The sequence below is a fragment of the Bos taurus genome, chromosome 5 (assembly GCF_002263795.3).
Source record: "Bos taurus isolate L1 Dominette 01449 registration number 42190680 breed Hereford chromosome 5, ARS-UCD2.0, whole genome shotgun sequence".
Taxonomy (NCBI): Eukaryota; Metazoa; Chordata; class Mammalia; order Artiodactyla; family Bovidae; genus Bos; species Bos taurus.
Window position 1 is genome coordinate 83,205,083 of NC_037332.1, and position 20,430 is coordinate 83,225,512.

The window sequence follows — 20,430 nt, forward strand, 5'->3', positions numbered from 1 at the left end:
TATTTTTTTTTGACTTTTTTAAAAAATTTTATTTTATTTTTAAATTTTACATAATTGTATTAGTTTTGCCAAGTATCAAAATGAATCCGCCACAGGTAAACATGTGTTCCCCATCCTGAACCCTCCTCCCTCCTCCCTCCCCATACCATCCCTCTGGGTCGTCCCAGGCTTTGTGGTTTATATGGGTCCTCCCTTGTCCAAACTACTACAGCCTTTCATTTAAGGGCTGTGTATTGCACTGTATTTAATTTACATCTCAATTATAAAAATAGTAAATCCACTTAACAGCATTACTAGCTGTTAAGAATTAAAGATCAGTCTGGCAAATTAAAATGAAACCTTGAGTTTGGAATAACTGAAATGACTTTGTCAGTATTTGACAGTGATGAAATTCAAAATAAGATGTAGAACTCCACCACTGTTTTGTATGAATTGCTTTTTCAATTCATCCTTTGTGTAAGTCTTCTTTAAGGTGTGGGATGGGAAATAATTTTCTTCTAAGCAGTCTACTTTATATTCCAAAAAAAAGATGGATAATAACATTACTATACCTTAGTAACATGCTTTCAGTAGGTTTTGCTTTGCTCTATTTCTAACTGGAAAGTTGGAATCTGTCAATGGCTTATCAACATACTGTATTCACTGAGTGTTTATTCAGAATGAAAAAGATCAGGTGTCATATCATATCCTCTGTCCATTGAGTATTCTTTACAAACCACTCCTCTGCAAGACTCCTTCTTTTAGAGGTGATACTTTGTGTCAACCCCACGGGTGTGTTAGTGATTATGAGCTATGATTATGTGATGGATCACATACTCATTAGTGAGGTGGTGACCACTGTAATAGAATATAACGCAACAGACAAGAGCTGTTTTTCAGAAGTTTAGTGAAAGCATGCACAAATCCTCTGCTTTTCATTTTGAGATAATACCTCACAATTATACTATATTTTTCATAACTTTTGGGGCACATATTATATAATTTTATTCTCACAAGAAATTGGAAACTTTTTAATTAGGATTAAGATTCTGAACATCAGCTGGTGAAATGGTTTGTGAAAGATTTACACTAATTTAAATCCTTCACCCCATTAAAAGCCTAGTTCAAAATTGTATTTCTTCAGTGAAGCTGCCTTTCAGTCTCCTTACCCTAAGATAATTTCCCCAATGGAAAAAAAATGTCCTAAGCAATTTTGTATACTGCCCATGTTGTGTTATTACTATCTCATGTGTTTTGTATCTGTCCTTAAATTTGGGATGAGGGGCATGTTTTCTGTTTTCTTAGCTGTACTGTAAATTTTCTGGGCATCTTTGGTGGACAAGTGGTAAAGAACCTACCTGCCAATGCAAGAGATGTGGGTTTGATCCCTGAGCTGGAAAGATCTGGAGAACGAAATGGCAACCCACTCCAGTATTCTTGCCTGGGAAATCCCATGGACAGAGAGAGGAGCCTGGCAGACTAGCCACTAAACAACAGCAACAAGTTTTCTACTTCTCTTATGTCCTTCCACACCTCATGTCCCTAGTAGAAAGCCAGGTGAACATTGACTGCTTAATAGATACTTTCTGAACAGAGACTGCCCTTAGAATTAAATTGTGTAATGTAAACAGAATCCCACAAGTAGTGTGTGGACAATTATTTAATATTAACTAGTTGGACAGAGGAGCCAGGTAGGCTGCAGTCCATGGGGTTGCGAAGATTCGGACAGGACTGAGCGACTTCACTTTCACTTTTCACTTGTATGCATTGGAGAAGGAAATGGCAACCCACTCCAGTGTTCTTGCCTGGAGAATCCCAGGGACGGGGGAGCCTGGTGGGCTGCCATCTGTGGGGTCCCACAGAGTCCGACATGACTGAAGCGGCTTAGCTGCAGCAGCAGCAGTTGGATAAGATCACTTGAGAATAATGTGAGCAGATTCATGATATGATTAATAGTCATCCCACATTTTCAGTACATAGTTTTACTTAAGATATTTTCTCTCTGCATTTGGTAGGTTTTCTGAGTTCTAGTATAAAATCTTTGTACACTTGGAAGGTGATAGCCTTTAGCGTAGCAACGTGGTGTGGAGAAAAGATGCACATTGATGTTAAGTAACCTGAATCTGTGACTTTGCCACTTGCTGCTGTATAAAATGGGATGGGTTCCCCACCTCCGAACCCTGCTGTGAATGGTGTGTGTGGCCTAGCACAGTATTAATACATGCAATGCGATATGCCCTTGATAAAGTCAGTTTCCATGATTTTGCCTTATCTCACTCTTATCTATTATACTTTTTAACAAATATGTTTTTAAGTAACATGAAGTTATATATGCTTTTTGAAAAAATTTAGAAAATTAAGAAAGTGTAAAAGAAAGCAAAAAAAAAAAAAAAACAAAAAAACAAAAACCCACTCACCTTGATGAAACTTACCCTCTAGTTTAATAATACCTTTTTTTTTTTTTTTTTTTTTACTTTACAATATTGCATTGGTTTTGCCATACATGAACATGAATCCGCCACGGGTGTACACATGTTCCCCATCCTGAACCCCCCTCCCACCTCCCTCCCCGTACCATCCCTCTGGGTCATCCCAGTGCACCAGCCCCAAGCATTCTGTATCCTGCATTGAACCTGGACTGGCGATTCGTTTCTTATATGATATTATACATGTTTCAATGCCATTTTCTTTTTTTTTTTTTTCAATGCCATTTTCCCAAATCATCACCCCCATCCCTCTCCCAGAGTCCAAAAAACTGTTCTCTACATCTGTGTTTCTTTTGCTGTCTCGCATACAGGGTTATCGTTACCATCTCTCTAAATTCCATATATATGCGTTAGTATACTGTATTGGTGTTTTTCTTTCTGGCTTACTTCACTCTGTATAATTGGCTCCAGTTTCATCCACCTCATTAGAACTGATTCAAATGTATTCTTTTTAATGGCTGAGTAATACACCATTGTGTACCTATTTTTTAATATAAGCCATATAACAATTGGGCTTCCCTGGTGGCTCATTGGTAAAGAATCCACTTGCAATGCAGGAGACAAGGGAGATGTGGGGTTCAATCTCTGGTTCGAGAAGAACCCCTGGAGCAAGGAATGGCAATCCACTCCAGTATTCTTGCCTTGGAAATCCCATGGACTCAGGACCCTGGTGGGCTACAGTTCATGTCATTTTTCATTTGTTCATCCAACTTCTTTTATTTGTGCAGTAATCTAATAAGCATTGATTGAATGACTGTAGCATGTCAAGCACTGTACCTGGTGCTGGAGATAGAGTAGTAAACCAGGCAGAACCTCTGTCTTCATGGAGCTTATGTCCTTTTTTTGGGGGTGGGGAAACAATAACCACATACACAAGTATAAAATATGATGTGAGACAGTGATAATGCCTTGACTGAAATGTAAGGCAGGATCCAGAATGATGGCAATTCTTCTTTAAAAGTGTGATCAGAATAGGTCTGAAGAGGTGACCTTGCACCAGAAATCAGAAAGGATTTTGAGGGAGAGAGCCAAGTGACCATCTGGGGACCTCCACGCAGAGGAATACCAAGTTCTCTCCAGTTCCAGCACATGGATTAAAGCCTCGTGTGATTGGCAGAAGAATGGGTGAAGCGGATGTGGTATATAGGATGCATATACACAAAGGAATGCTACTCAGCCATAAAAGTAGTGAAATAATGCCATTTTCATCAGAGAGCCCACGGGATTACAGAGTCATACATGGCTGAGTGACTGAACAACAACAATGCCATTTGCATCAATACGGATGGACCTAGAGATTATCATACTAAGTGAAGTAAGTCAGAAAGAGAAAGGCAAATACCATATGATAGCACTTATATGTGGAGTCTAAAATCTGACACAAATGAGCTTATCTACAATCATCTATGAGAAAATAGACTCACATAGAGAACAGACTTGTGATTGCCAAGGAGAAGAGGGGATAAGGAAGGGATGGAATTAGTAGATACAAACCATTATTTATAAAATGGATAAACAACAAGGTCCTACTGTACAGCACTGGGAACTATATTTAATATCCTGTAATAAATGATAAATGGAAAAGAATATGAAAAAATATATTTATGTATAACTGAATCACTTTGCTGTACTGTGGAAACTAATACAACATTGTAAGTTTCAACTATAATAAAATTTAAAACTATCATTGAGCAATTAAAAAAAAAACAACCTATGTGGACTGTATATGTAGCTCTTATTCTTATCTGACTTTGAACTGGGAGTGCTGGTTACTTGTCTATTGGGATGCTAAATCTTAATCTTTTTTTAATTTAGATTGATACCATGTTCCCTGTTACTCTGATTATACCACTATCTTAACTAAGGTTTTGACCTTGTGTTAGTGCTTTCTTTGTGTGTGTGTGCATACAGAAAAGTCCCTTTAGAACCCAGCCCCTAACCACTGGGAGGAAGCACTGCTCCAGGGAATGGTCAAAATAGAAAACTGCTCTAGTTCTAGAGAGTGTAGGCGTTTTCCAGCAAGAGGAGGTTTATAAGGAGCTGCTAAGCAGGGAGGGCAAGTAGGAAGATGTCTGAAACATGTCTTTATGGTTTAACATCATTCTGTTTCAAATGAATTATGAAAACAGCAGATATATTTTTCCAAGTCCAACTATAAAAATATGTTTCAGGGAAATAAGAATGGTTTTGGTGTTATCCATTTTTTGGCTTCCATTACTCTAAAGCATTGAGAGTTGCCTTTGGTAGGCACAAAACAAGAAAATTGCTGTGAGCAGTTATTCACAGAACTCTTATCAGCTATATCTATTTCTCTTATAAATGCTTAGAGGATTTCAGAAATGTCTATCTGAAATCTGAACAACTAGAAAACCCAGATGATCAATTTCATGTGTTCCTAGGTGAGAAGTATTTCTTTTTTAAAAAATATTTATATGTTCGTTTGACTATGTCAAGTCTTAGCTGTGGCATGTGGACTCTTCCTTGTGTCACGTGGCATCTTTTGTTGAGGTGCGGGACTCTCTAGTTGTAGCGTGTGGGCTCAGTAGTTGTGACACTGGAGCTTGGTTGTTCCACAGCATGTGAGACCTTAGTTCCCCAACTAGGGATCGAACCTGCATCGCCTATATTGCAAGGTGGACTCTTAACCATGGGACCACCAGGGAAGTCCCCAGAGAAAAGTATTTCTAACAGAAAGAGATAGCAGGTCAAGAATGACTTTAAATAAAACACCAGAGGACTACCGTAAATTTCAATCAAGTAAGATTCTACTAAATTCCTTACACTCTCTGTAAATCCACAAAAATGTTAAAGATTGTTGAATCCCATAGTGTGGCCAGTAATAAAATAACTTTGGAATAAGGAAAAATTCAGTTATGGTCAGCACAGTTTTAGTGTTATCTCTGGAATTGGTCATGGAAACTTGACTCATGAAAACCATCAAAGAAACAAAGCAATGAACTCTCAACCCATTTCCAGTCACCATTTCTTGTATGCATTTACTGTACTTGTCTTGCTTTGGGGGGTTTTCTCTTGAGGGGATTAGGATTAGCATGCATGCTAAATTGCTTCAGTCGTGTCCGACTCTGTGCAACCCTATGCATTTGTAGCCTGCCAGGCTTCTCTGTCCATAGGATTCTCAAGGCAAGAATACTGGAGTGGATTGCCATGCCCTCCTCCAGGGGATCTTCCCCACCCAGGGATCAGACCTGCGTCTCTATGTCTCCTGCATTGGCTGGCAGGCAAGTTCTTTACCACTAGCACCACCTGGGAAGCTCCAAAATACCTATACAATCATATAAGGAAAGAACCTGTAAAGTCTGTCTGCTTTTGTTTCTGAGAAATTCCTTCCTTTGTAGTTTTACGTAACAAAGGTGACTCCCTTTTTCAAACCATCTCAATACACTTTGTACATAAATCAAAATTCTAGCTTCTGGGTTAATATAAAGGATATCGAAAACCTGAATTTATCCAGAGGATTTAGATTATAATATAGTAGCCTTTTCACTGAAAACTTTTCAGTAGTATTAACTAATCATGGTTGAGAAGAGACATCCTAAGATTTCTTCTTTTGCATTGTTGAAGACTAATCACCTCTGGCTTCTCTGGTAGCTCAGCTGGTAAAGAATCCACCTTTAATGCAGGAGACCCCACTTTGATTCCTGGGTTGGGAGGATCCCCTGGAGAAGGGATAGGCTACCCACTCCAGTATTCTTGGGTATCTCTGCTGGCTTAGATGGGAAAGAATCCGCTGGCAATGTTGGAGACCTGGGTTCGAACCCTGGATTGGGAAGATCGCCTGGAGAAGGGGATCTGTAATTATCAGGATCAGAGAGTTGGACACAACTGAGTGATTTTCACTTTCAGTCACCTCTGAGTTATCTCAACAGTCTTAGAATTAAAAAAAGTTTTTTGTGGAAAAAATGGAGCCTTGCTTCTCTGTGATTTATGTGGTGTTTGATTTATGTTTTCCAAGCTGTAGTAGTTCATAATTGAAGCACTTGTCATCACCACCCAAAAACTCTGGAAGACATAGCATCTTTTAATTTGCAAACTCAGCATTGGCCATACACAGAGATGTTAGGAGAGTTTTGTGGCCACCAAGTGCCACAGGCATCTAATGATGTGTTGCCACTGGGATGAGCCTTCCCATTTCATTGACAACATGTTTTATCTATTATGACAGACCTGGCTACTAGATTTTAATTGCTTGATGACAAGATCTATATTTGGGGGGGCGGTAAGAATTGTCTGGGCAAATGTTTTGTGTTTAACACTCGTTTGGATTAAATGGTTATTTTCCTTGAAATTCTAAATAAGGTGCAGACAATGTGGGTGCCTAGGATTTTTGTGTGAATCAAGGGTAAGAATAACGGAAGAGCCTGTTCTGTGTTGGTGGTAAGCAAGCATTATTTGGAGGCTACTACATATACATACTGGAATCGAGCCTCCGATAAATGTACTGGTTGAACATTGATGATCCGAAACTGTTGCCAGCAACCAGTTCGCATGCCTGCAGTTGGTGGGGAGATGTAGGAATGCTCAGTTGTTAGGATTATTTGGGAACCACAGACAATGAAGCATTCTGCCTCGAGGTTTTTCTGATAGAAAATGAGGCTGTCTCGAATCCTTTGTCTCAAGCTTGTCCAAACTTGAAAATTATCTTTCATATATTTTTTCTTATCCCTGTTTTTGGATTTATGCTAGCAGCAGTGTAATAAAAGGTCCTAGACTCTCAGAATGAAAACCCTAATTAATTTCTGCCTGGAAGATGCCACTCTAGATAAAAATATTCCTTCACTGCATTCTCAAAAATGTATTATTTCAGTACCACCCTCTTTTATGTATACTGATTTAATCTGTGGATAAGATAATGAATTTTAAAAGGCATTTCACCTTTCACAGTGTGCAAATAATATCAGGTACCACTGGCTTGATGTTAATTGTGGTCTGTGCACAGGACCATGAAGATTCTCTTGAGTCATCCTTTAAATATTTTCCCTTTATTTGTTTGCCTTTCAATCCTGTAGGTATTCCCACAGTTTAGGGTCTTTGCTTGGAGCTGAGGGTTTAATCTCATCCCATCTTATTTCCATTTCCCTTTCTCTTGGTTTATACCCTGAGACACTTGGGGAAAGGAAAATTCTTTGCCAGATTCTTCGGTCTTTGCTTGAGGCAAAGCTCCATGAACACCCACGAAGCAAAGACCACTGTTCAGAAAAGAAATTAGAGAGTTGTTCTTTCAAATTCTCATTTCTTGTTGTAGGGATTTAGAAGTGAGAAATAGCAGAGGAGAGGGTAAATCATAGCAGTGACAGGACGCTCCTTTGGTACAGCTGCTTGTGGTCAGTGTGAGGAATGAATGTGTGGGCAGTTTTGTTTGTGCTTCGTGCTCAGTCGTGTCTGACTCTTTTGCGACTCCATGGACTGCAGCCTGCTGGGCTCCTCTGTCCGTGGGATTCTCCAGGCAAGAAGACTGGAGTGAGTTGCCATTCCCTTCTGCAGGGGATCTTCCCAACCGAGGGACTGAACCCACATCTCCTTCGTTAACAGGCAGATTCTTTCCTGCTGAGCCACCAGTGAAGCCTGTGGGCAGTTTTATTGGGAGGACAAATTAAATGAGGAGCCAAACTCAAGATGCAGGAGAGGCAGGATGCCTCATTGAAAATGACGATTAGTAATTTGTTTCTGTAATTATCTCAAACGCAATTGCTTTTTGTGGATTTTGAATTATGATTTTTAAATTTAAATTGATGAAGAAATGGGTAAAATTTGCTTCTTCTCTAGAAAAGAGTTTTTCTTAAAATGAAGCTGTAAAAATCCTCCTCCCAAGCTTTTTTCTCAAGCATTATGAAAGCCAAGCTAAAAAGTCCTAGGCTTCAAGGTAGGATTAGGACAGTAGTCACCATTTAAGTGTTTTCCTGTAGTCTTTGTATCCTCACTTGCAATGTACTTTATGGTAGAGATTGAAAACCTTTCCTCCTCGTGACTGTAAGAGTTAGTGCCTCTTGGTGTGATGGATGGTAGGACTTCCTATGCTCCAGAAGGACCTGCTTTGGATATTGTTAGAGCCAGCAACAACTCACCTGCCGTGTGTCATTTGAAAGCATTTTCTGAGAAAAGTAAACTTGTATTTCTAAAATCTGTCATTCTGAAATGTGCCTGCACTATTTTAACTTGATCTGCAAGGAAAGATCCGGAGCAGGGCTGATGCTCTTCTTTCTCATCCTTAGTGCTCTCCCTGCCACATTTTCAGTCTGGTTGCAGCCAACGGCTATAACAGCTGTCTCCCAACGTGGCATGTGTGTTGACCTGTGGGCTTTTCTTGTGCCAGGAAACAATGTCATGAGAACCATCCATGGGGTGGGAGAGATGATGACCCAGATGGTGCTCAGCAGAGGCTCTATCTTCCCCATGAGTGTGCCTGACATTCAGCCCAGCCTGCACCCCAGCAAGCAGGGGAGCCCCACTGACCACGAGGACGTCACCGTCATGGACACCAAGCTGAAGATCATTGAGATTTTACAGGTGAGGGCCTACTGGGAGGGAAGCAATAGGCACCTACCTGTGCCTGTGGGCTTAATGTCTTAACTTTTTGTTCCAGATCACTGTGTAAATAGTCTGAAATACTGTTGTTCTAATTTTGTTTCATTTAAGATAATGATAAGCCTGGTAAGAAATCTCACACTGACACTATTTAACATATTCATTACACGTGTGCATGCACATTAACTAGTTTAACGATGATACCTAACAAATGTGGAGTGCTTTGCGGTTGGCATAACTTCTTTCATATATATTTTGTCATTTAACATTGACCTTGATTTAATTTTACCTTAATTTAAGAAGGGTTTCAGAGTAGGTGAAGTTAAGATTGAATTCCAACTCTTTTTTTTACTTTTAATTGAATTGGACATTTGATTCTATGTATACAGATTTATCGTAGTAAGAGACTTTTTATTTTTATTAACTTAAAAGCTAATTACTGTTTTTAGCATTTTATGTAAGTGACTGTCCTGATGTTTTTGTTTCCAAAAGGCTAGGAATAATAAATGTAAATATGTTTATTTATCTATGTACTTATTTTTAATTTTGGCTGTGTGGGCTCTTAGTTGCTGTGTGTGGGCTTTCTCTAGTTGCAGTGAGTAGCGGTTCCTCTCCATTGCTGTTCTTGGGCTTTGGTGGTTATGGTGCATGGGCTAAGTTGCCCCACAGCATGTGGAATCTTCCCGGACCAGAGATTGAACCCGCCGTGTCCCCTGCATTGGCAGAAGGATCCTTAACCACTAGACCACCAGGGAAGATCAATAATATATACATTTAAAAACTAACCTAGTCTAATACCTATGTCTGTGAAGTTAAAGGAATAAACTGCTATTTTGTGACCAGTGGTTTAGTATGGGATAGTAAATAAAATCTCATTACTATAGCTATGGATTCTTAGCACTTTTTTTTAAGTTTGGAAAGTAGTTTTATGATACTTTAATTATAGTATTTATTCCATATTTGAAAATTGGAGCCTGGAGTTTTTGAGGATCTATTAAAGTTCTGGTTACAATTTACTAAGTCTTTCATCCTAATTTAATGTAGACTAGCTACCAGAAGTGGGTTAGTTGTCCTGGAAGGATCTGTACATTTTTATTTAAAGTAATTAGATTTATAATCATAAAATGTTTCACAGTTCCTCCATGAATTCCAAAGGCTAAGTCCTGAGAAATTATTGGCAGGCATCCCAACCCCGTGTTCACTACCCTGAGAAATCACTCAGTTGTCCTGTTCTTAACCCAGGGAAGGTGTTGATCACCTGACGTGTGGGCCTAAAGGGCTCCCAGCTTAGTGTCATCCTCCTCATGGGACAGACTCTGAAATACATGTCCTGATTTTAGCCCAATAACAGTTACAGATATTCTGCATTTACAAAACAGTCCATTATAGCTAAAAAATGATGATATGGCGGAACCATGGCAGGGCAGAGCAGGACTGGCTTACTTTTGCTGCTGCTTTTGGGTTCTTCATGTATTTCTGGTTGAACCTCTGTTCTTGCTCCAGTTTTTGTGTGTCTGTGTCTGACTCTGATTCCCTGTGTCTGTGTTCCCCTGTGCTCCTCTTGAATGTTTCTTTTTTAGAATGTCTCTTCAAGAATTTCTTTGTAGCCACGTTCCTAAAGCAAGTCTCCTGCTTTCTTGCCAGCTCCTCTTCCTCTCCAGCCCTTCCTTTCTTTTCCCGTCATTTTGTGTATTTTCTTTTCATCTTTATGTTTCTCGCTCATTCTCTCCCTCTGTCTGTCTTCAGCCCTTTGTTAACTCTTTCTCTGCCTTTCTTTTTGTTCTTCCCTTTCCCCCTCCCCTTCTACCTTCGATTATTTTTCACAATTAACTATATTAGAGATGAAAGTTTGAATTTTGGCTCTATTTATAAAATGTAATTCCTTGAATATTAATCATCAACTAAAAGCCAATGAGTGTTTCATTAATTTATGTTTTCATTCTTTGTTCTTTACATGAAAGTGAAGTGTTAGTCGCCTAGTTGTGTTTGACTCTTTGTGACCCCATGGACTGTACCTGCCAGGCTCCTCTGTCCATGGGATATTCCAGGCAAGAATCCTGGGTTAGCTTTCTATTTCCTTCTTCAGGGGATCTTCCCAACCCAGGGATCAAACTCAGGCAGGCAGATTCTTAAGCGTCTGAGCCACCAGAGAAATGAATTCTCTTAAAAAACCAACTCTTCATTTTATGCATCTGCAGTCTAGCTTCTGCTCCTGTCATTCTGCTCACCAAACCCACTGGTCCTTTCTCAGCCCTCTTGTCCCACAATCTGTCTCCAGCTTTGAAAATCCCCTTAGTAACTGGAATCAGTTCAACAAATAGCTGTAGTGGTGCTCAGTGCATGCTAATAAGAGTTTCTTTGGTGTTTGCTTTTCTCTCTGGATTATATGCTGTTCAGAGGCAGGTGTTATACCCTTGGCACCTTTTCCGCACTCTTGGTACCTGCCTCGGTATCTGGCTCAACAAGTTTGTGGAACTTGACTGAACATAGCTGACACGGAGCATGGCTGTGACCCAGGAGGAACATAAGGGTCTAACAGAAGAGGAATAGGGAGAAGGAAGAGAGAAAGGCATTCAACTTTGGACCCGTAGCTGTAAATAATGTGTTGGGTGAGCAGAAAGGAGAAAAATTGATTTGGACTGGGGAACCAGGGAAAGCTTCATTTCAAAAGGGATTCAAACCTTGGAGGATATCTCAAAAGCTAGTAATTATGGGGTAGAGGAGAAGAATATTCAAGGTAAAGTGAACAATGGAAATAAATGTGAGGAGGCAAGAGAGACACTGCAGGCATTCCAGCCTGTGCTGTTGGGATGGAGAGAGAGGAAGGGGGCGGGAGGGTGGGAGGAGGGAGATGGGGGTCTGACACTGACTGTGGCATAGATAGTGAGAACTGGGTTTGGAGGGTACCACCAAACCCCAAGTTTTCTGAAACTTGCATGACCATTACTGTTTGCTGTCTCAATGAACATCTCTTAAGAGAGTGTAGGGGACACAGATAATAATTGTACTGGGAGCAAAGGCTGTCCCAGGACTCTCGGAGGCAACCTGAGATGGCAGGCTGCCCTGTGCAAGTCTGCCTCTCTGTTGTGTCCCATCTCCACTCAGGTAGCAACATATACCTTTTCCTTCTTGATCTCCATTATATTTATATCACATGGGTAGCCCTCGATCATTTCCCAAGTATGTTAACAATGCTGTGCCAGGGACTGACAGCCCTGTAGTTGAGACTCCATGCTTCTGCTGCGGGGGTGAGGGTTTGATTCCTGCTTGGGGAACTAAGATTCCACATGCTGTGCAGTGAAGCAAAAAGCAAGTAACAACAACAAACAGGACTATGGCAAAATATATTTAGTTTTTCCAATTCAATCACTCTTCTTGAGGACCCTGGGCTCCAGGCACTTGCATCCTTCTCAGTACTGAGCACAGATGGGAACCTTGTTGGTACTTAGTCTCTGTCAATATGTCCGTTAAAGAGAACAAGGACAGCAACACAGGGCCAAGGAGAGCCAGGCAGCAGTGAGGCATATCCCTGGTATACCGGATGCTGTTGCTTAAGCTGCCCCTCTGAAGCCTAGCTCCAGGACTCCTTTTGTTATAGTCAGAATCCACACTATTGTAGCTAAAATCTTGGCCTTTCTGTTGTGAACGAGGGTCTCAGCTCCAGCACTTTTCTTATGGAGCCGGTGGAAACTCTGCTCAGGGCTCAGAAAATTATGTCATCATAACGTCTTCATCCATGTCTACTGGATACCCCCACCTGGAATATTCCAAGAGTGATCATGGGAAGTCAAGTCGTCTTCTTTTCAAAAGCTGTTGAGGGATTTTACTGACATTGGCTCCTGCAAATGCCTCACTGTGCTTAGTGTTATGCTGTTTATCATGTGTGTGATGGAAGTGTTGATTTTCCAGTAAAGTTTCGAAGTAGTTCATGTGACATGTTGATAGTTAGGTTGTTCTTGCTGTCCTGTAATGAAATGAATTTTTAAACACCATGCTGACGAAAGGAACTTATGTTGTTTTTAATGTTTCTTATAGTTTATCTTGAGTGTCAGACTAGATTATAGGATCTCCTATATGCTGTCAATATATAAGAAGGAATTCGGGGAGAACAACGGAAATGCCGAAATGTCCACCAATGGCTCTCCTGATACACTGCTGCCATCAGGTATTACCTTTGTGACAATATTTGCTCTCTGGATGATGGTTCCATGAGAACTTGAAAGTTCCTTTTGATGTTTTAAGACAAGAAGCATTTGTATAAGACAAAAATGTCTAAATAATCTCCACCAATGAAATGAAGGAGCTGAGACAGAAATTAAATAACTTGTCAAGAATGGCAGGGAGGATGTTTGCTGCTTCTGGTGCTCGGTCCTTTGAATGCAGTTTCTCTTGTTATCTTCACAACTCCACAAGTTTGAGTACTCTTTATTGTGCCAGTTTACTGGTAAGAAGACCGAGGTTAGAGCAGTTAAGTTACTTGCTTAAAGTTATGAAGTAGTGGAAAAGGGATTTTCTCTGAGCTCTCTCCAACTCGAGGTCTGAATCTTCTAAGAATTATGCTGTTTTGGTGAAAATCCAAGGGGATTATTTTTTTGGCTTGATCACAGAGCATGTGAAATGCATCTATCAGGAAGAAAGGTATTTTGTAGGAATTACCCAACTCAAGAATAAAGACGTGGCATTCTCATAAAGGTCTGGATGTGGATGTTGGTTTTACCGTGTATGTATGTGTGTTGGTTCTTTATTATCTTGTACAGTTGTAAACTGGTACTGTTTTCCAGTTTTTCACATTTAAAGTGTGTAAGAATGAAGCTACTCTCTCTGTGAGTATAGGAGCATAATGACATAAGAACATAAAAATTATTGTAAAAATATTGTGACTCTAGAAAGTACCTTATGAAACCCAAGAAATATTAAATCACCATTTTTTTTCTGGCTAGATCAGGCCAGCTGTGACAAGCTGGAAACTGTATCATATTGAAGATGGAATCTTTATCATTGACTATTTAGCCAGTTCACAGAACTCTTTTGCTGGGGTAGGATGTATATACAGATATGAAAATTCTTGGGAACTACAACCACTGTGATAACATCAGGGAGCCTCTTCTTTGTGCATCAGTCAGTTTGATAGGAAAGTCAGAGTAGTTAACATGGGTGCTAAGCCAAACGTCCTGCTCCCTGACTCATCGGTACCGTCCAAAGGCGGTGTGCTCTACAGATGGAGTTCAGCTCTCCTGAGCTAGAAGTCTCCCTGGCACATTTACAGCTGTGTTGTTTTTATGCTTCCCAGAAGTGTAGAACCCCAAGGGGCTAGTTCCAGGAATGAGGAGGCAGAACCAGAAAGTCTTGCTGGCGTCTGCATTGACACTAGCATAACAATTATTGGCTCTCAGAAGCCAGACTTCTGGAAAAAGGAGCTCTGTCAGTAAAAGTGTGGGAGAGGAAGTCTAGGGGCATCCCCAGAAAACCAGTCTTCTTTGATTTATCTGACCTTTTAAATTGGTTGTATTTGTATGAGGTAGCTTTCTGGGAATAATTTTTTCCCTTTTTAAATCTTGCTCCTTTTTCTTTTCATGCTTTGGAGATGAGAAATAAATTGTGTACCTATCATAGACATCTTCAAAATGTTAGTGGTGGGAATGGGTGAGGAATCAAGACTGGTTCACATTAAAAAAAAAAAAAAAAGCACTCTGTCCCACAAGAGGAAGGTATGGAATTGCAAAAGTAAGCTTAGGTTAAAAGATCATATTGTTTAGAACTACCATGTAATAACAAGGTTCCTTATATGTATATTGTGATTCTTTAAAAAAATATTATCTTTCCATATCATTATCCATTTAAATTATATGTATGTATATAGGTACGAGTGTATGTAGTTTATATATATATATATACACACACACACGTGCTTATATAGATGAAGAAACTTTGTAAATAGTTCTTTGTGATCTTTTCAATGTATCTTTGAGCATAATGATTTTAAAATGTAAACTTCAATTTAAAATATTGATGAATAAGAGACATTGTATTGTGACTTTTTAAAGTGTTAATTGACTTTTGGTGGCATAAAGAAATTAAGACAAAAATATTTTTAGGTATGCTACATTAATATAAATATTGGGACTCCTAATTATAAAAATATAAAGAATGGATTTTTTACCATTTATCTTTGCAGCTATTGTTCCTGATATAGATGAAATTGCAGCTCAGGCAGAAACTATGTTTGCTGGAAGGTATAGTAGCATTTATGTATCATTATTTTATTAATAAGATTTTACTTAGAATTTTACAATACTTTGTCATTCCCTATATCTATTTAATTTTATATCCTTTATGGTTGCCAACATAATTCCTGCCAGAAATGAAGCTGCGAATTTACTAGAGAAGAGAAAGCATATCTTTTCTTTAGGTCAGGTTAAAAAAAAAAAAAAAGACAGTCAAGATGAGATCAGTGTATTGAACTTTCCCCTGAATTCTTTGCTTTTCTTTCCTCAAATAATGACAGCACACGAATGCCCTTTAAGTCCCCTGGCAAAAATATCACTGGATCTTGCAAAACACTGCTTCCCAAAATCTGAGAAATCTGAGGCAAGAAAGTAACTTCTTTCAATGTTATCATTAACTATATATGTGAGAACTAATGCTTATTATCTGCCAGTTGAAATATCCATATGATTGAAGAAAATGAAGTATCTCTGCCATGGCTACCCTCCTTTGCTGTCAGAAGCCCTACTATTCATTGTTTTTAGGTGGTTTCTTTGGTTTCCCCAGAAATGAAACTAATAGTCAAAAGGAAAAGAAAAAAAACTGTACGATGTCTGAGCTGCAAGTACTGAGTTTCTAGCATCCATTTTTATTGCAGATTTGCTGTATGTACCTAACGGATTTCTGTACCTAGCCTTGTGTTGCATTTTCTTTGATTAGCAAGAGAGAGAAGAATAAAGACTCAGGGAAGCCCAAAAAGGATTTTTATCTCTAGTGAACTTTTGGTTTAGGTTTGTTTTTATATTGTTTTGCCAGTTTCTGCTGTTGTTATTGTTACTGTGTTTTCCTATTCAAGTATTTCATTATTCCTGAGAAGAGGATAAACCAGGGTATGGTTTTCACCGTAAAATAAACCAACTTTTCATCCGGGTAATCTAGCCCAGAGTCCAAATACCGGAGACTCGCGGAGTTGCCCTGGCTATGGCCTTGCCTGTGTGCGTGCGCATGCGCATGCGCGTGCTGTCCCTCACTACCTCCCCGCCTGTCCTGAGGAGGTTTTGGGCCTTGTGGGGAAGTGGGGGGGTGGGGGGTGGTAAATTGGCCCTTGCTGCTGCTGCTGCTGCTAAGTTGCTTCAGTCGTGTCTGACTCTGTGCGACCCCAGAGACGGCAGCCCACCAGGCTCCCCCATCCCTGGGATTCTCCAGGCAAGAACACTGGAGTGGGTTGCCATTTCCTTCTCCAATGCGTGAAAGTGAAAAGTGAAAGGGAAGTTGCTCAGTCGTGTCCGACTCCTAGCGACCCCACGGACGGCAGCCTACCAGGCTACTGCGTCCATGGGATCTATCCAACTGATATGCCTTCTCAATAAGCGCTTCTGGATTGATTCAGATTCTGTCTTTTGTCTGTACCTAGATTACCAGATCATCCCAGTTTGCCTGCGGCTTTCCTAGTGCAATCACTGAGCGTCCCCCATCTTAGGAACCTTCTCAGTCTTGGACAGACTGGGAATTTGGTCACCCCTCCTTTCATGGACAGTCACAAGCTTTTCTTTATGTTCCGTTTCCTCATTCGTTGTGCCTGCAAGCTAAGTCGCTTCAGTCGTGTCCGAATCTTTGTGACTCTATGGATTGTAGCCCTCCAGCCTCCTCTGTTTCTGGGGATTCTCCAGACAAGAATAATGGAGTGGGTTGCCATGCCCTTCTCCAGGGGATCTTCCCAACCCAGGAATCAAACCCACGTCTCTTATGTCTCCTGCAGTGGCAGGTAGATTCTTTACTACTAGGGCCACCCTGGGAAGCCCCCTTATTAGTAACATGAGGCCAAAGAAAGTAAAAATGCCTTCCTTGGCAACTTCCAATTTTTTGTGGAGGGGTGATGGTGGAAATGGTGTAAGTCTGAGAATGTATACACAATATTAGCCACTTATGACTAGATTTTATGTAAATACAAGTCTTTTAGAATGATTTTTTGGTTTTACAGAAAGGAGAAAAATCCAGTTCAACTTGATGACGAAGGAGGCAGGACGTTTTTACGGGTTCTTATTCATCTGATCATGCATGACTACCCGCCTCTGCTATCAGGAGCCCTGCAGCTGCTGTTCAAGCACTTCAGCCAGAGAGCGGAAGTTTTACAGGCATTTAAACAGGTGAGATTGAGTAGCCTTCAGTGCTTCCACCCACAGAGGCTCTGAAATGTTGTTTATAGCATCCAACCTGACTTAATGGTTGCAGAGTTAATGAGACTGCAGCTTTTCCTGGGGACACTTTCTATTTTTAAAGATAGATATGGCCTTGTCTGCAGCTAAGACATGATCTATTTTAGAAGGTGATTTTTCAGTTAATATCTTTAATGTGGATGATAGGCACTAAGATTTAGGAAGGCACTGAGGGATAATAACATATTAGGAATTTTGTTGCCCCTGCTGTTATTCTGACCCTAAATTTTACTGAACAGTATGGGTATTGCACCGAAATCAATGTTTTGTGATTGAAAAATATATGAATCCAAAAGAGAAGAATTGTGATGGAGCTAATCTTTTTCTTTGTCATCTTTGAATGATACCAATTTTGAGACCATGAATGAGGACTATCTCCAGGCTTATATATATTTCACTAATAGTTCCTTAATAGAGCATTGATCTTCATTAGGAAATTTTACAGGAATATGTTAAAATATGAAATAATTAAAAGTAATTATATAAGTAGATAAAACTATTCATATATTCTGGAGAAGGCAGTGGCAACCCACTCCAGTACTCTTGCCTGGAAAATCCCATGGACAGAGGAGCCTGGTAGGCTGCAGTCCATGGGGTTGCAAAGAGTCGGGCACGACTGAGCAACTTCACTTTCACTTTGCACTTTCACGCATTGGTGAAGGAAATGGCAACCCACTCCAGTGTTCTTGCCTGGAGAATCCCGGGGACAGGGGAGCCTGGTGGGCTGCCGTCTATGGGGTCGCACAGAGTCGGACACGACTGAAGAGACTTAGCAGCAGCAGCATTCATATACTCACATAATATATACAAATTAAGCTTCAGACTGTATGGGTATTTTCTTCCACTTATTTTTATGTTTCTACCTGTTTCAAACAGGGGGTCTCAGAAGAATTAACTTTATCAGTAAAATTACAGTTGGGGTATCTTTTACTTTAAATTACTCTTTAACATTTTGAAAAGCATTGTTAGGGCTCACTTTTTTATACGTATAATTCCTTATAACATGCGAATATATTAAGTGGAATTTACAGATACTTTCAGGTAAATTTTCATGATCAATATACATGTAAAATATCCATAAATAGCCTAGAAATACTAAACTTCAACTGAAGGACACATATGTTGAAAGACTTGGGGTTCTTGACATAAATGAAATTCCGTAAGTAAATCGAGGATTGAAATTCTGTTTCCAGGTGCAGTTGCTGGTGTCTAATCAGGATGTAGATAACTACAAGCAGATCAAGGCAGATTTAGACCAGCTTCGACTTACTGTAGAGAAATCGGAGTTATGGGTTGAGAAGAGCAGCAGCTATGAGAATGGAGAAATGGGTGAAAATCAAGTAAAAGGTGGTGAAGAGCCAATTGAGGTTTGTTTTCAAGATCTAAATTGAAATCATCCGAACAATATCTTTTAAACCAGCATAAAATTTCCATTTACCAAGTTGATAATCCACATAAACTTGTACTTTGGTTAATTCTTGTTAATTGTTCTCATTATATCATCTGCCTCCTTTTTCACTCTTTCTCCTTCCCACTCTCAGTCTTATAATCCAAGAATCAAGACAACAGGATGGAGTGAGGTGGAGAGAAAAGGAGTAGGTCGTAAGCCTAAACCTATGAAGAGAGGGGAATTTTCATTTTTAACATTCATGTTGGCTTTTTTATCGCCAACCTATAAATCATTCATTATTGAATATCCTTATAAATAAGTAAAAATACCCAAATGAAAGGACATTGCCAACATGAAAATCCCCCAAATTTGTTTGATCTGAAAAATGGTAAAATGGTGTTCATAAGTCTTTTGTTATATTGGTTTTAGTTTTCACTGGGCTAATTTCATTGCTGTTTCTGCATTTTGCTAAATGCTAAATAAACCATTAAAATTTTTTAAGCATTTTTTAGATCAGTGCCGACACCATAATTGATAATATATTGAGTTTCTTAAATACCTGTCCAGTGTTTTATTTAGTTATTATTTTTTAATTTGGCTGTATTGAGTTTTAGTTTCAACATGCGAGATGTTCGATCTTAGTTTTGTCATGCAGAATCTTTAGTTGTGGCTGTTGACTCTTAGTTGTGGCATGTGGAATCTAGTTCTCTGACCATGATCCAAATGGTCAAAGCTGGGTTCCCTGCTTTGAGAGTACCAGATTTTAGCCACTGGACCACAGGGAAGTCCCTATTTAGTTATTATTTTAATCTATAGGAATGTAAACTGTTTAGAGGGGTTTACCTGCTCCGACGTTTCTGTTTGTTGCAATACCCAAAGTATTTTGTAGTGTAGGGTGTTGAGTAGGAGGTAATTAGTGGGAATGGAAAATAATAAGATGCTGAAAAATTCCAAAGGGAAGTTCAGTGGTAGGTAACTACTTTCTACTTGTCTCAGGACTAATCGCCACTGATCTGCACAATATTTTTAACTTAATTCTTTAGAAACTTTTCTGTGATTTTATGATATAAGTTGGCTCAATGGTAAAGAATCTGGCTGCCAGTGCAGGAGATGCAGGAGACATGGGTTCAATTTGTGGGTCGGGAAGATCCCTTGGAGGTGGAAATGGCAACCCACTCCAGTATTGTTGCCTGGAGAATCCCCATGGACAGAGGAGCTTGGTGGGCAATAGTCTATGGCGTCGCAAAGAGTCAGACATGACTTAGCAACTAAGTACATACACGCATGTGATATAAGTTAGTGGCATGCAGAATTTCTACAGCCTTTTTGTTGTTGTTGAAATGGAGTTCTTCCATAGCATTTAAGATATAAGAGAAAATTCAACACTTATATAGTATTTGCTATATTACCAACTCTTACAGCAGAAACTGTCATGCAAGGTATATTTTTTTAAAATGTTACAGTAGACTTTGGAGATAGTTATAAAGATCACATTTCTGAATCAGCTGAATTAACTGAAATTCAGAAAACCCAAGGATTTTCTCACTATCAAGCAGCTCTATGTGATTTTTAACTCACGTCTTTTTAATGATAAACTCCAGGCTCTTTAAAG

The 20,430-nt window shown here is 39.6% G+C and overlaps 1 protein-coding gene across 3 annotated transcripts in view; it reads left to right on the plus strand.

Moving 5' to 3' along the window:
• ITPR2 (inositol 1,4,5-trisphosphate receptor type 2) overlaps positions 1 to 20,430 on the plus strand; it is a 591,729-nt gene that overhangs the window by 221,835 nt on the left and 349,464 nt on the right. For all 3 annotated transcript variants that reach the window (XM_024991354.2, NM_174369.2, XM_059886107.1), the window contains 5 exon segments: positions 8,797 to 8,990; positions 13,044 to 13,173; positions 15,184 to 15,241; positions 17,194 to 17,359; positions 18,622 to 18,795. In XM_024991354.2, the coding sequence (XP_024847122.1) occupies positions 8,797 to 8,990; positions 13,044 to 13,173; positions 15,184 to 15,241; positions 17,194 to 17,359; positions 18,622 to 18,795 (722 nt within the window).